We start from the raw sequence: 17,642 nt of genomic DNA, 5'->3' as shown, positions 1-17,642 counted from the left end.
TGATAATTTGTTGAAAATAACCTCCTTAGATCGTCTGGATTCAATCAGATTTACTGAACAGAATGTGTTTGTGCATCCGCAACTACTTGTGTAACTTTAATCAAGTCCGACGGACATCTTTTCGTGACATATTTTGTTTTGCTTCATAAAAGCCTATATTGCAAAATGATTGTGTAGATAAATAGGTTTAGAGTGCATTCCAGTATGTTTTTTGCTGTGTTCAGCATGTCTCGCACAGCGATGAAGGGCTCAACTTCTCTTGCGCATCTGGACATGCAGCACCACAGTCGTATGCAGATGAGTTTACCGTGTGTGTGTGTCCGGCGGGTTTGTGAAAACTGGATGTCAACTTTTCAAGTGCTGTTGCATTGCTGAAGTGATGTTTTTTAGGTCCTGCAGTGTTTTTCAAATCTAAAGTAAAACATTGTAACACAGCTGACACCTCTTTTCATTATGTGTTCACACCCTCATCCGTGGACTGCGCCTTATTTTCGATTTGCCGATTCGGCAGTTTTGTAATGGAGGAATTTTTTTAATCGAGTAATCAAATTAAATCGAGTAATCATGGCAGCCCTAATAACAATGCAAAATATTGTATAATAAAAACACCTTTTTAACTTGACTTTTCTTGGTGCGTGAACACATAACAGAATGTGTACAGAATGTGTTAATTTCAACCAACAATCAGAAATTGCAAGCAATTGTATGGCCTGTGAATAATTTTGTAAATACTCCAATGGCCCTTAATAGGAAAAAGGCTCCCCTCCCCAGCACTAGACAGACACCTATGACCAGTGTGCCATTGCGAGACATCGCTACATTTTCAGCACTTCGTGCCATGAATGCTGCATTTTTTAGAGTCAGGTTAAAGGAAGTTCAACTTTTAACAGTATGTCTCAAAACCCCTGCATCAGGGGCGTAGATTCCAGGGGGGATGGGGAGGAAGGAGACCCCTCAAATAATCAAAACAAGCCAGTACAACCCCCCCAATATTTATACCATGATCAATGGAAGCATGTAAATGCTTCACGCTTTCACATGAAGCACCCCCAGGTCATCACCGATCCTCCACCAAATTTCATAGTGGGTGCGAGACACTGGCTTGAAAGCCTCTCCAGGTCTCCGTCTAACCATTAGACGACCACGTGGAGGATCGGTGATGATCTGGGGGTGCTCCAGCAAGGCTGGAATCAGGCAGATTCGTCTTTGTGAAGGATGCATGAATCAAGCCAAGTACAAGGTTATCCTGGAAGAAACCTTGCTTCCTTCTGCTCTGACAATATTCCCCAACTCTGAGGATTGGTTTTTCCAGCAGGACAATGCTCCATGCCACACAGCCAGGTCAATCAAGGTGTGGATGGAGGACTACCGGATCAAGACCCTGTCATGTCTAGCCCAATCTCCAGACCTGAACCCCATTGAAAACCTCTGGAATGTGATCAAGAGGAAGATGGATGGCCACAAGCCATCAAACAAAGCCGAGCTGCGTGAATTTTTGCACCAGTAGTGGCATAAAGTCACCCAACAGCAATGTGAAAGACTGGTAGAGAGCATGACAAGACTCATGAAAGCTGTGATTGAAAATCAGGGTTATTCCACTAAATATTGATTTCTGAACTCTTCCTAAGTTAAAATGTTACTATTGTGTTGTTTAAAAATTTAAATGAACTTGTTTTCTTTGCATTATTTGAGGTCTGAAAACACTGCATCTTTTTTGTTATTTTGACTGTTGTCATTTTCTGCAAATAAATGCTCTAAATGACAATATTTTTATATGGAATTTGGGAGAAATGTTGTCAGTACTTTAAAGAATAAAACATTTTTACTCAAACACATACCTATAAATATCCAGAGAAACTCATCATTTTGCAGTGGTCTCTTAATTTTTTTTTTCCAGAGCTGTATATAATACAATTTAACAACAGAAAATCAGATGTACACAAAAAAGTAAAAAAGTGAAACAAACACTAATTTTATGCAATACTCACTCAAATTTGCTTTAAATCGTAATAAACTGTTTATTGTTTATATCCAATGACAGATCTATGGAAAAGTTAACACTTCTTTTAACTGGCCAAGTGAACAGTTATTTGCTGATGCGACAATCACAAAATGGCCAAATATCGGCCAATAATCAGCCTGGCCAATAACCTATCACTACTGGTAACTAGGGTTGGGAACCGAGAACCGGTTCTTGTTCAGAACTGGTTCCATTCTTTAAAAAAATACCATAATCGGATGATCTTCATGACTTTGGGTTCCATTAACGGTTCTCCTGCGTGCAATTTTCCACCGAAATAATCCGACAGTGTTTCCAGCAGCGCATCTCTTCAGCAGCACTGCCCTCTACTGACTCTAAAACACACAGTTCTACTAGTGTATTTGATTCCTGATCTCGAGCCGGCTCTTTTGAATCATCAGTGTGAAACATATGCGCTTCTGGTATAGTTCGATTCCTGAAAAAATTATTCAAAGGAGCCGGTTCTTTTGAATCTACAGCCCAAAACATATAGCAATTCCGGTACAGTTCGATTCCCAAAAGAATCATTCTAATGAGCCGGTTCTTTTGAATCTACAGCACAAAACATACAGTGCCTCCATTTATAGTCTAGTATACAAGTAACCTTTTTACTGATGTGCAAGTCAAAATTAAATAAGAACTGTTGAAATCTCACAAGCCTGAAGTTCGACATTAGGCTACAAAACAGTCTAAACTGTCTCTGGAACTGTTACTGTGTATTTAGTCATCAGCTGTGAGACTTAAATCAAGCAGTGCAGTTACTGACTAGTATGACAATGTATAATTAAAGCTACATGAGAGTTGTTGTAATAAGTGGAATTTTATAAAAGAATAAACGAATGAATGAAATATGCCATTACATTTCTTGTTGGTTTAGGTTTGTTTATTTAAAATATATTTAGGATCTATTATTGGGTTGTAATTATGTCTCTAAAAAGTTTGCAAACACACCATTTACAAGAATTGTATTACATTTATTTCTGATTTGTTATATCTGCTCTGTAGAAATCTGAAATGGTCTCATCATTTGGTAACAGACTGCAGAGGGTAGTAAATACAAAAATAACTGCATTTCTCATTTCCAAATAATTATTTAAAAAAAAGTACTAAAAGAATTACTGGAATCGTTACTGGAACCGTTAAGGAACTGGAATCGTTAAGAGGAATCGGAATCATTAAATTCCTTACGATACCCATCCCTACTGATAAGTAGCGAAAATCAGAAACTCAAGAAAACGGTGTTTACATGAGATTTAAAATCATTATTTTCTGCTTTCGACGTCAACATGTAAACAGTCATGCACACAACACTTGTGTACATAGGGTTGGTAACACCAGTAAAGGTGTCATTATAAGTTGTTGGCTTATTAAACATACTGTGTGTATGTAAGATTGTGTAAGATTGTGCAACACACTCACTGTCTGTACTCCCATTGATAGTCACCACTTCACGTTGCTGCTCAACTGCATAAAGTTAAAACCTGCTTTTGAAAGTTTCCCGTCTGGTCACATTGTTGCTGCAAATCGCTGTCTGTGTGAACACGGCTTAAGTGTTTATCTTGAAACTTTGATTTCATTTTCATATTCAAGCTGTAACATTGTGTTGTCATTGTTAATGTTAGACATCAGTCTGTCAAAAACAGCCATGTTCCAATTAATAAAGAAAAGACAAACAGTTCAATGATTTCATTTTTATCCTATCAGCTATCAACTTTTTAAGTAAGCACTAGGTTTTCACTTTGGGAAATTCACATCTTTGAAGGCAACATGAATTGTTACCCATTTTGCTTCAATAATATGATGCATTTCCTAGTGAAACAGGATATTTAACTAGGGAAAATAATGTAAGGCAAAACTTGATTGTATCCATTGGGAATTGATTTTATTGTGGAAAGTGGGAGTTCTATACCAGAATGGAGCCAGCTGGTTGGAGGGGAAGGTTTGAAAAATAAAAGGGTTTGGTGAAGTCAGCAGAAAAGCCAAGTTGTTTAAGAGATGGATCAAGTTGTTGATTTTAAGGTTTGTAAAAGCTCCAGTTTGCCAAGAAAATGAGAATGGATCACAAGTGACCTCTTCAAGTAGAGAAATAAATGTCTTCTATTCAAGGAAAGGAGTGTTGGAACTTGACAGCAATGTAAATTGTTTCCAGGCCTGATCTCATATGACTGTGCAGTGTGGACTTGTCTTTATTTTGCTAGCAGAGCAGCAGAAGGTTACATGAGGGAGTCAGAGGTCAGGTTTGCTTTGACACTTTTCTTCACACTCCAGTGAGAATGAACTCAGCTGTCAGATGCTGTCAGGAGCTGATCCAATCCTTTCACTAGACAACTGCATGTACTGCAACTTCAGCCCTGCCCATGGCAATCAAAATAGCAATGAGGCTGATAAATCCTTCAAATACCTGCACATGTGCTGTACACTGATGCAAAAACAGTTAAACAGCACAACACAAAGAAGAATCATCTGAACAATTATGTTGTTATTTAGGTTGTGTGGCAAGTGTTCAAGTTTGGCATGAACTGTTTGTGTTATGGATATGAATGATACCTCAAATTGTGCTGCTTGAGGAAAGGGATGACTTGCACTTTTCACCTGGCATACGATGAAATGGTAATAAAAAAATAAAAAAAAATCCCTTTGACTCGCATTGAAGGAGTGACCCGAACCACAGAGAGGCTATATCATAGAGACTTAGAAGAAGGAATGGTAATCGTTAGGAACAGGGACGTTTCTCGGTATAGGCAAACTGTGTGATCACCTAGGGCGCCACCAGCTGACCAATGGTGATCTCGCCTAGGCTAGGGGTGTCAATGAAGGGGGTGCCAATAAGGAGGCTGCCACAAACTTTTTAATGAATTTTTAAGACTTTGAGGCATAAATTAAATCCAATAATTAATCCTAACTATTTATTAGTCTAAATAAAATTCTAAACATTCATCAATTTATTTTTATTTATTTTGTTAAATTCCACTGATTACAACACAGCTCATAATGTGTGGGCCTGTCTTTATTACATACTGTCATATGAACAACCAGTCAGTAACTGCACTGACTGTTCACAACACGTACTGGTCTGAAAGCTTGAGTTTCTCATTCCGCTTAGCAATTTAATTCCTCTATAAAAGCAGATCCTCATCCGATGATATGACCCTAACAAGAACCAAATAGCAATAGAGAAGAATTCGATAAGAATCAAAATATTAGTATTGCACCCCGGTGCACTCAATTATAACTGTGAGAATTGGTGAGTGATTCAGAGGGAAACCGTATAATTTAGCATTGGCAATGCCAGGCCAAAAAAAAAAAAAAAAAAGAAAAAGGAAAATTAATTTGCGATATTCGAGTAGTGTTTTTAATAGTTGACTGGCTGGTGCAGAAAGAGGATTCGATTAGTTGATTACTTGTGCACATCCCTATTCTTCAAAGTTCTGTTAGATTTATATTTTCAAAATAGAAAAAGAAAACATAAGGCTAAAAGTACACAGGAATATTGACATTCATTAAGTTGGTCCAATTTCAGCACATAAAAAAACTAAAATGTGTCATTTTTGCGCCACTAGCATCACCAAACTGAATTGTAAAAATAAACATTGTTTTCAAATTGCTTTTCTGAATACACCCTCCATCTGCCATTGGTAAACAGAATCAATGTTGCTGTGTCTGGCCTAACAGGTCACTCAGACAAACAGAGACATTTTTTCACAGTGCCACAGAGCCTTAGTGTTTACACTTTTCAAAGAACCAATCTATGAATGAAAGAGCGGTCAAACTACACTTCACGCTCCACTCACTTCCAGGCTGCGTTCCACTTCACTTTTTAAAAAAAAAAAAACACCGGCTACCTTCCCTAAGGTCTTCCCATCAGAGGAATCTCTGCTGCCATTTTGGAAGTCTGTTTCACTTCCTTAAGTGGGCGAGGGAAGTTACTGCTGACAGACCCTAAACTCCTCGAATTTGACAGAGGGAGTGAGCCTACTCAAATGTACACTTCTGGCAGCTCCATCTCCCAAAACGTAACTCGATTGTGACATCATAACAGATCACGCTTAACCTACCCCAGCCCCACACAAATCCACTGTATAATGAAAGGGAAAGCAGTTTACAGTAGGGCTGGGCGATATGTCTTAATTTATATCTTGATATTTTTCAGCCTACTGATGATATATATCTCGATAATTATGTATTTGCTCTAACATGGCTCAAAAGTGCTGTTTTTTTGTTTGTTTTTTAATCAAAGGGACCATCATTTCATCCAAACAGCCACTGTAGCTGTAACAATGCTGGAATCAGGCAGACGAAGAGACGATGGTGAACTGATGAACCCAAGTGCAATTTATTAAACAAAAGTGATATCCAAATAACCCTAACTTTAAACATGAAACATAAGCATAAACATGAACTTGACTTGACATAGTCTGACATAAATTTGGTTTGACATAAACAATGACTACGTTACCAAACACAACCAAAGCTACATTCACAATACCTGACCAGGGACAATGGAAAACATGAGGGCTTAAATACTAGACATGGGAGAACACATGACAAAGATGACCAATGAACAGACAGAACTGACAACAAGATAATAAGACAATGAATCAATGAAAACAAGACACATGAACATGGAGGGATAATATCACATGACTAGGGAACACATGACATGAAACAGGAACTAGAATACAAAATAAAAGACATGATATACATGAACACACACATTAAACATTACAGTAGTCAAGTAGATTAAATATTTTAAAGACATTAAATAAAAATCTAATATTTTTTTTTTTCATTAAACACAAGGGAGAATGAAATTCAGTCATTTACTTTGATATGCACTTTATATGTATATTTCATATACAATGATACATAGTATCTTAATAAAAAGCATTATTTACTTCAAATGTTTTTACTGTGCATAGCTACTTCACTGACAGTTGAACATTGCATTACACTAAATTATTACTATGGGACTCGTCATGTGTAATATTATAATATAATGCTGAATTATCATTATTATTCTGATTATTAGATTTGCGTTATACAACAGTAATATATTTCTGTCCTGTTTACTTCACCTCATCCTTGGGCTTTTATTTTGATACCGAAAGTGCCGCCGTATTTACTTCAACTTCACAAGGAGCTTTTATTTTGACACTGAAAGTGCCGCCGTATTTACTTCAACGTCACAAGGAGCTTTTATTTTGACACTGAAAGTGCCGCCGTATTTACTTCAACGTCACAAGGAGCTTTTATTTTGACACTGAAAGTGCCGCCGTATTTACTTCAACGTCACAAGGAGCTTTTATTTTGATACCGAAAGTGCCGCCGTATTTACTTCAACTTCACAAGGAGCTTTTATTTTGACACTGAAAGTGCCGCCGTATTTACTTCAACGTCACAAGGAGCTTTTATTTTGACACTGAAAGTGCCGCCGTATTTACTTCAACTTCACAAGGAGCTTTTATTTTGACACTGAAAGTGCCGCCGTATTTACTTCAACTTCACAAGGAGCTTTTATTTTGACACTGAAAGTGCCGCCGTATTTACTTCAACGTCACAAGGAGCTTTTATTTTGACACTGAAAGTGCCGTCGTATTTACTTCAACTTCACAAGGAGCTTTTATTTTGACACAGAAAGTGCCGCCGTATTTACTTCAACTTCACAAGGAGCTTTTATTTTGACACAGAAAGTGCCACCGTATTTACTTCAACTTCACAAGGAGCTTTTATTTTGACACTGAAAGTGCCGCTGTATTTACTTTAACTTCACAAGGAGCTTTTATTTCGACACTGAAAAGGCAATGTGTATTTGACAGTTTACAATGTTCCGTATTTCCTGAAACGCTGTAATCTCCTCCTTTTCTGTTATTCTGTGCCGCGTTCGTAGATTTGTATAATGTCTTGAGGCGGTTACTAATGTTTGGAATTGCACGAATGCTTGAACCTGCATAAATTTGATTTCACAATGCACGTGAACTGATCTGAGAGCGCCGCCATGCGTGTGCACACAGACCATGTTTATCTGTCTTTAAATCACAGCCTTTTGTGGATTAATAATCACATATTACCAACTCGCCATTCTGATGTTATTTTGATTCATTTTGTAGGAACGTGAAATTAGTCTACTGATGCGCTCTTTATGAAACTTAATGACCAAATGAAAGCACATTAAAATTGCGATATTCAAAATATTGGTCAATTTTACATCGTCAGCACAATTATCTCGATTATATCGTTAATATTCGATATATCGCCCAGCCCTAGTTTGCAGCTGTATGTCAAGTTAGGTCAATTAAGCAGTTTAGAAGAGTTATATTGAGATATTAACAAATAACACTTTTAGCTAACAGCCTTTTGGGGCAATCGGTCAAGTCAACAATACAAAACCAGTCAAACTTGTTTAATACTTTCTAACAATTAATTCTAATAAAAAAGTATTTTTTTCTTGACTGACAAGATTTATACACAAGCCTCTCCGATTACAACTCTGCAAAATCAGAGATGAAAATTTCCACACAAGTTTCAAATTTGGAAGTCCGACTTCAAATGGCATTCCACTGCACAAATTCTGACTTTCCGAGTTGAATGAAATTCAGCAAAAGAATACATATTTCAAAAAGGACTTAAATATAAAAAAGAATTAACAAACTATTATTTGTGATATATTATTTATTTAAACCAGAAGCTATCACACTTGACATCATATACTGTCTGTTGCGCCATTTGAAATAATTTTGCATGCTAAAAGTGTAGTGACCACCAATTGGTTTACAATTGTCTCTGTATGTTGAGCTGAGACAGGAGAATGTATTTTAATATCCTAAAAATGACACACATCAGACTTGAGGCATGCAAGAAACATGAACTCAACCCATGCTGGAGAAGTGAGACTTTTAGAATAGCTGAGCTAAATTTTCTCTTCCTGATACTGATGCTGTTGAAAACATGGGCCATTGATGACAAAGACCAGTCTCCATGACAACAGAAAGTGCTGACACTGAAACCACAAAACCACCATCAGTGTTTGATTGTGTGTTCTGTTGAGCTGCACCACTGAAACAACAAAAACTCACTAAACACACATGACCGCACACAGAAGCATGACTACGAAAGAAATTACACAATGCACTGCATGTACAAACAGCCTTTTCAGATGTTTCTTTTTAGTTTCAGAAATTTAGCGAAATCTTACATACAACTATTCTACATATGTATAATAAAAACTGCAGAAAACATTATTTTACTGTAATTTTATATGACCAAATACAAATGAATACAGGTAGACAACTGCACTTTCGACAATGTCAACACAAAAGCATGAGAATTGAGATAGAGGTATGGAATACTTACGTTTTAGTTTAATAAAGGGGTCCTGCTTCACAATATCCTTTGAAATTAAAGTGTGTATCCAGTAGCCAAATGTTGTCAGATGAGAGTAGGTTTTCCATGGCATTAGTTGTATTAAGGTGAACTCAGTTTCAAGCACAGATTCAAGCAACTTCTTTTCAACCCGACAACAAAAACAATGCAGTCAAACCAGCTCCGGTAAATTTTAAACCATCCAAAATATTCCCACCTTTACAAGAAAACAGATTCCTCTGTTCTGAAGAACAGCTTCTCATTTCTGAGAAATAACTGAATTCAAGAGCCTCTGTAGAAAAAGCTTCAAAATATTTCTAAAATATTTTATAATATATTATTTTCAAATTGGTATCAAAGATTGATTTGTAAATCCTGAATGGAAAAGTTTCTTGAATGAGCAAACTTCCCAACTCTCTCCAGTCTCAGTATGTGCGTATGGGGTCTGGTAACAGGAGTGTGGGGTGAGGGCTGTTTCCTGCCTGGATGTGTTCATGAAACTCATGGCTGGAGAACTCCACCAACATAAGTTCCGCATTCCTCATTCCCATTGACCCTCACCCCCCAGAGGTCAACAAACACGCACGGTGCCTTACACACTTCCCTTTACACTTTCAGAGCAAAAGCACAACCCAACAATGAATACAAATACTTCCAATCCACTCACTATATCTTCATATAGGTTAAAATTGTAAGGCCTTTCATGGTTTAACTCATATTTCTCAGTGTAAAAAATCACAGAGAGAAATTAAAGTACAAGTACACATTATCAAAACTAGTCAGTGGGCTGTCTCAACAATCAGTTTACATCACAGCCATGAACTATAACTTGCTACTTAGTAGGGCTGCAACTAACGATTATTTTGATAATCAACTAATCTAATGATTATTAGAACGATTATTCGACTATTCGGGATATTATTGCAATGATTAATTATTAGCCCTAAACCGACTATTCAGTTTGTGCCCCGACTTAAAAGGTTGTATTAAATGTGCTTACTAACAATAAAGAGGACAAAATCATCTTTTAAAAATACCTCTAAATGACATTCAATGAATTAAAGGAAAAAAATACTTTTTATTATGTTTAATTCAGTAAAACATTCACTGCAAAAAATCCTATTGTTATCAAGTGTATTTGTCTTGTTTTCCCATTTAAAACTGTCTAAAAATCCTTAAAACAAGATACATTTACTTGAGAAGCAACATATAAGATATTTAGTCTTGCTTTAAGAGAATGTATCTTAAATATAAGTGTATTTTGTATATAAGTGTATTTTTTCACTTGGTTATACTTCTGCGAGTGCAGGAATACACTTACATTTATACAACAAAATACACTTATATTCAAGATCTATTCTCTAAAAGCAAGTCTAAATATCTTATATGCTGCTTCTCAGGTGAATGCATCTTTTTTAAAGGATTTTCAGATATTTTAAAATATTTGTATTTTTAATAGTATATTCAACATTCTCAGATAAAAAAAATTAAAAATCTTCTGCAGTATAGCTGCTAAAGTAAATGTACGTTGTTTTAAAGGAGTTTTAGATATTTATATTGGAAAACAAGCCAAAACAAAAACAAATCAAAAATGCATTTTGTTGCAGTGTATAATGGGGTGAAGACTACCTTCTCTCACCTTTCTGTTCACTTAAATTCATCTTTAACTTACAAAAAACTCTCTCTTATTAATAAAGCTGCGTTTTGCCAATTTTCTTCACGATAAGAAATGCACAGTGACATATATTATGATTCAATAAGTTGCCATCGCGTTATAATCTAGCTGCATTAGGCGCACGCACTCGAGGGATGAGCGTCCCCGCGACAGAGTGTACCTCAGCCGGGTGCAGTTTCAGTCTCTCCCCCTTACATCGCGACACTTCGCGCAACTCATAGAAGAGGTGCTGACCGCACAGAGAAATGCCAATTTCCTTATTATTTGAACTTTAATAAAGCTATAACACATTAAATAGAACTGCATTAAAGATGTAACGCCGGGGTGTTTCCTTTAAAGACGCTCGACACGCAAGTTTTGCTTAAGCTGAGCGTCAGTATTCAGTGCTTCTGTATTTACTTATTTAGTATTTTTGCATTATAATTCCTTCATACTTTGCGATCTACATCACCTGAAGCTGTTTGGAAAGTTTAGAGTGCATTTGGACTGTGAGATGTGTTTTCTTCCTCTCCTCAGTCAGGAGCGAGCTGCAGTGCTGCTCTTGTGTGCAATCATTAGAGTTTCATATGATCTTATGTTACGTTAAGATCAAACGACTATTTGACAACGAATATTTTTGTAGACAATTTTTTATTGTCGACGTTGTCGATAACGTCGACTAATCGTTTCAGCCCTAGTGTAGAGTGCATGATAAGGCAATGGCTGCGGTCCACTTCACTTTAAACATACACCCATTGACTTCCCTAAGCACTTCCCATCGGGGGAATCCCCACCGCCATTTTGGAAGTCTGTTTCACATTGTTAAGTGGGCGAGGGAAGTTTCTGCTGACAGACCCTTATGAAGGTAAATCTGTTGCAAAACTTGAGAGCTTGTAGATTTAAATTTGAGAACTTGTAGTATAACTATTTGTATTCGTATGTTGAAATTTACACTCACAGCCCCAATGTGAAAACTGGTAAAGTAAAAATCTGAAGTTGAATGTCGCAATATGCACTCACAGACAATAATCAAGAACCCATGTTTCGAATTCGAAGTTGCAGACAAATAATCACAAATATGTAAAATGACATTCATATAAATACAGTAACAGACACAAACATATACAATTTTTCAGGGCCCCAGACTGCAAATAAATGGTCGCATTTTGTGACCATTTTTCCTAACAGTGTGATTAAACTTTGCAAGAGGTCGCACTGGTGCGACTACAAAGTTGTCCGACTCTCAGATTGTGTGCTGTTGTTTTCTGTTGCACATGAGAAATATCAAATGGCAAACGTTCAAAACGCAAAAGGAAAGGGCTTTACCCGGATCAGTCAATGCTAAATGGACAGATCAGCGCAGAGACGTGCATTTACACGTGGACCGGTCATCATAAATAGTGCAGTGAGAAGCACGGGCTGGGTAGCAGATTCTGCATTGATTATTTGTTTAAAACCTCTATGAAAACCCATAATGTGTCGATGATTAAACTAGTTTAAAAAAGGCTTTGTTTGTCTTCAAATGACTATTTTAATCAGTAAGCTCCTGATGAAAGGAAACCGTGAAAGAATTTCTAACTCATTCCCGCTGTATTTTAATTTAGCTACACATAAAAAAAATGTTTTAAAAAGTGTTATCGTTTTACAAATTACTTTTGTAATATCAGTATTGTTACAACATTTCAAAATCAATGCTTTACTGTCAAATGGGCATTTCAATGGGACAAAATGTGAATTTTTATTGGAAATGTATGTTCGTTTTTTATGTACATGTATATTACATTTGTTCTAAATGTAACTCTCATATGAGCCTACTCATATGTAAGCTTTAGGCAGCTCTATCTCCTAAAATGCAACACGAAAGTGACATCATAGCAGATCGTGCTTAACCTACCCTCACCCCACACAACTCTAGTGTACAGTATGATGAAAGGGAAAGCAGATTAAAGCTGTAAGTGAAGTTAGGTCAATAAAGCAGTTTAGAATACTTTAACTCATATGTAAAAGTGAAACTAAACAGGCACCACATGTGACTTTCAGATGTAAAAGTGAAAGTGGAGATTTAGAGTAAAAAAAAAAAGGACTTTGATTAATATTGATCTGTTTCTCACCCACATCTATTATATCGCTTCTGAATATATAGACTTAACCACTGGAGTTGTATTGATTACTTTTATGTTTCCTTTATGTGATTTTTGGAGCTACAAAGGTCTGGTCATCATTCACTCGCATTTTATGTACCTACAGAGCTGAAATATTCTTCTAAAAATCTTCATTTGTGTTCTGTTGAAGAAAGAAAGTCATACACATCTGGGATTGCATGAGGGTGAGTAAATGATGAGAGAATTTTCATTTTTGGGTGATCTCATTAAGCAAGAGTTTGAAAACTGCTAGTCTGTTGTTTACTTGAGTGAAAGTGATTGAAGTCGTTGTTGTAGCACCTACAGTGTTCAATTGACCAGAACACTACAGCAATACATACAATAAGCCACGCATAACTCAGTTTGCAAAAATGTAAGTACAGTAATGTAATTCAGATCAGGTTGCAGATTTCCTTATATTTGATTAGTGACCTACAAATAGTGCACAATCTTAAATATTTTTTTTTCATTATATGCATAACATTTATTTTACTGTAAAATATTCAAAAAAAAAAAAAAAAAAAAAAAAACAATCTCAGATTTATTAGTGTGAACTCACACTTTTGGACTCCACTCTAACTTACCCTCTGTCTATATGTGGCAAGTCATGTGAGGTGGTACATACCAGCATCGGGCCAGATACATGTGCTCCTTCACAAACACTGAGCCTGTGAGCAGGATGTACCAGCACGTGGAGATGCTGTCAGCACTGAAAGAGAAACGCAGGAGACGACATCAACATCAGCTCATCCCGCCTCTCATACAGTCATTAAAACTCAATCAACCATTCATGTGTAATAATGCCATGTTAACACCTGCATATTTAAGAACCCTCTTCTCCTGAGCTCTCTTCAGCGCTCTGACAAAAAGCATGGCATGAAATGAAGAGGTTGACTTTAACTCCAAGCCAAGCACATCACAAGCTCTTAAAAAAAAAAAAAAAAAAAAACAACACTGTCTGTCTTAGGTAAAGCAAAAAGCCACGAGAGGTGTGCATTACAGTGATTTTTTTCCCAGACTGATCACGCTGTGAATCCGGTAACAGTAGGTTGAAAGTTCTTCAGCTGAAATCGGTCTGTGCTTACTGAAATTCTAACCACTGCCACCAGTGGTCCAAACCTGGAAGTGTCAGTGAACATTTGGACACATGTGAGCTTTAAGTGCCTATTTTAAGAGTGCTAGCATTAAGCGCAGCGCTATGCAATTAGTCATAAGTGCAAAGTCATTAGGCATGGCCATGAAATTTTGGTATTTTCGTGCAAGTATGTCTAAAAGCAAGTAGGTATGGTGAAATCAGCTGGAGTAAGTGCAATTTAATTCTGAGGTTTTCTCCGGTTATTATTCAATTCCACCATCTGCATCCTATTATATAGTTAATTCCCTCAAGCACCAGCAATATAAACCAAGACAGCACATTCATTAGAAGTTGGTAGTGTAAATGGACTGTATGCAATGAATTAGAAGAATTGAAAATTACATTATTTTGTGCATTAAAATGTGTCCTTGACGATTGTCGGGCATATTTCTATGACAGTGACGCAACTTTTATACACATGGAAAGTGTGATTCTCATCAGAATTTGGATGTAGGCTCCGTTAAATTACAGAGAATGTAGTGTAAGTATTATTAATCATTTTCATCTACTGACAAACAGAGTTTGGACATGAACTTTATTACCACCTGCTGGTGGAATATCCAAACTGCAAATGCAGGAACAGAGTTTAAACTTTGCGCTGAGTTAAGACATGGGCTGTGTATCGTTTGGAAGGCTGCGTCCTCCGGAGGTCGCATTTGTCGGCCGCATACGTCATCGAGGCTGTCTCGTTTCATAAAAGCGAGTAGGACACTTCGAATGCAGCCTTCAAATGTGACCTTCTTTCATGGGAATTCGGAGGATGCATGAGGTGTATCCTTCGTGGGCACTTACAACCCACAATTCTTTGCTTCAACGGAAATGTCTAAAGAAAATGACGCCAATTTGCCCGTAAATATGATGTTCAAACGCAAGGAATGTTAATTCCCAAGTTGAAGTACCTCAGTAGATGGGTGCAGAGTATATAATATGTATAATTATATTAATATATAATTAAAATAAAGTATTAGACTAAAACTACACATGTAAAATCTATTTTCTTTTCTCTTTACATCATTATAACTCTCCTAAAATGTACCTCATACATTCCCTTCTAGAGGGACTTTGTTCCCTTCTCACTCAAAGCGCTCCCGCTTATTAAAGAGTGGCGTGCTGTCATAGCAACCATGTTCTGTTCCATTTTTGTTCGTCCTACGAAGACCGTCTCGTTTAAATGAGATTTGTTTAAAGGAGGACACTCGGTATACTGCAGCCTTCAAAGGACGTATCCTACCTAGCATGCAGCCTTACAAATGAGACACAGCCATGGTTCTCAAATGTCTAAGCGCAACAACCTATTTCTCAGGAAAATAGCGAATTGCACTTTGTGCCACTTCATTAACATACAATACACCCACAGTTTGCGTGCATACACCCACAGAAGCGCAAAAACTTCCACCCATGGCCACTTGCGCTGACACGAAAACTGCGATTAGAATTAGCGCTCTCACGAAAATTGGATAAGACCTTGCATACAGTTGTTGCGCATAGCGCTGCGCTTTGAAATAGAGCCCCTAATTTCCAGGTAAAATGTCAACTGAGGGTTGTTTATTAGTTGTAAATGGTGTAATACAGCCAACCAAGGTCCAAAATTAACACTCGCCAAGTGCCCAATGTGGGTAAATTTTCTATTTGCCCTTTCGAACTCTAGCAAGTGCTTTTCCCTATCAATGTCTGTGTCAGCTATCAAAGTAATGTAACACGTTCCAGTTTTATCCTAAAGAGGGCTCTGTAGGCCTACAGTCAGTAAGGTCACAGATGTTTAGACAACTTGCTAAGGGTCATTCTTTCCACTGCTCATTGATAGCCTCAGTTTTCTGTAAATCTAGAAGCAGGATGTAGGCAATGTTCAGGACCGTTCATGCCATCGGGAAGAAGGGAAGACAACTCTCTGATTTCATGTGGATGTACGAATAAGTTTTAATTACCCATCACCACACACATAAATTATGTGGTAATGATTGCATTAGCCTACAATACCGGAACCGAATGATTTCCACGATGTTCAGTTTCATTAGCAGTTATTAAATATGCATTCTTCCAGGGATGTGAACAGAAAACTGAACTAAAACACCCTGACAGTGTTTCCTGCATTACTATTCAGCAGGGAGCAACACCGCTTCTAAATCTACAGTGCGAGACAAAGCAAGACCAGTGTAGTCCTGTTCCCAAATAAATGGCATGCAGGATCTCATCTTTGATGGATATACATTACACAGAAGAAATGGTCTGTTTAAAGGCGATTTTCCAGGTATTCCAGTACTTAAATTTCTAAAAGCTAAATTTAGGCACTTTAAGCACTTCAACAACCTTGTGTGAACTCTGTAAACAGTGTAGAAAAAGGTGTACAGTAATGTTAAGGCTCATGAGACTCAGTACTGACTGGTCTTCATGTAGTTTAAAACAGACATTGAGCTCTAAATGAAGAATGCATGGAATCAAGTGGCTTTTTGCTTTTAGGAAATGGTAGTAATAGTGGTTTGATAAAACACAGCAATCTTCAATTAACAGTTACTTAAACTGTTAAATGATTTTCTTCCTTGGAACACAAAAGGAGTTGTTAGACTATGTTAGCCTCAGTTACCGTTCACTTTCATTGCATCTTCTCCCCATTCAATGAAAGTCTAACATTCTGCCTGACATCTCCTTTTGGGTTTCACAAAAGAAAGCAAGTCATACAGGTTTGGAACAACATCAGGGTGAGTAATGAAGACATCATTTTCATTTTTGGGTGAACTATCTCTAAGATCTGTGTGTGTGATTAATCAAATGTACATGGTGACAGATAAATGTCCTAATGAACACTGTAAAAGACACTCAGTAAAGCAGGTAATGCAGAGGGTTTACTTACTAGAAGAGAACACGGTTAGCTCCATAGTGTTCATACCTCGCCGTCATGCACATGGACCTATAAAGACAGAAGTAGCTGTACTGAAAGTGTGATGATGCAGCAGCTGATGTGTGTGAGAGTGTTTTATCTGCTGTACACCTCCAGTAACTGCCAAGAACTACAGTACTGATCAGAACACTAGGTCGGGCACACATCCAGTTTAATTCAACAAATTTACTCAATGAAATCCTGTTTGCAACACAACATCTATAAACAAGCATTTAAACTCACTTGCTGCTGTGAAATAATCCCATAAAAGGTCTAAGTGAATCCAAATGGATCTAAAACATGATTTTATGGCAACTTGGGTCTGACACTCAGACTTGAGTCATATTCAAGTCACAAAAAATGACTTAAGACCCGAGACTTGTCTTGGAGTCCAAATGTGAGACTTGCGAATGAGAAATCTCTACATATAGCGGCACAACTTTAGAATAAAGTGAGTC

The 17,642-nt window shown here is 37.2% G+C and overlaps 1 protein-coding gene across 3 annotated transcripts in view; it reads right to left on the bottom strand.

The window, feature by feature from the left end:
* Positions 1–17,642, bottom strand: part of LOC127430641 (rap guanine nucleotide exchange factor 6-like) — a 194,494-nt gene that overhangs the window by 131,708 nt on the left and 45,144 nt on the right. Inside the window, exons 3-4 of one of the 3 annotated variants that reach the window (XM_051680548.1) lie at positions 17,158–17,214; positions 13,800–13,883 (exon numbers count right to left, since the gene is read on the bottom strand). The exons of 1 other annotated variant lie outside the window; for it this stretch is intronic. In XM_051680548.1, the coding sequence (XP_051536508.1) occupies positions 13,800–13,883; positions 17,158–17,214 (141 nt within the window). Of the gene's footprint in view, positions 1–9,370; positions 9,828–13,799; positions 13,884–17,157; positions 17,215–17,642 lie in introns of those variants that run through there. One more of the 3 variants, XM_051680549.1, reaches the window with a different exon arrangement.

This window comes from Myxocyprinus asiaticus, chromosome 40, assembly GCF_019703515.2.
Source record: "Myxocyprinus asiaticus isolate MX2 ecotype Aquarium Trade chromosome 40, UBuf_Myxa_2, whole genome shotgun sequence".
Taxonomy (NCBI): Eukaryota; Metazoa; Chordata; class Actinopteri; order Cypriniformes; family Catostomidae; genus Myxocyprinus; species Myxocyprinus asiaticus.
Note: the sequence above shows the minus strand (reverse complement) of the source record. Positions and strands in the feature narration are given on the sequence as shown.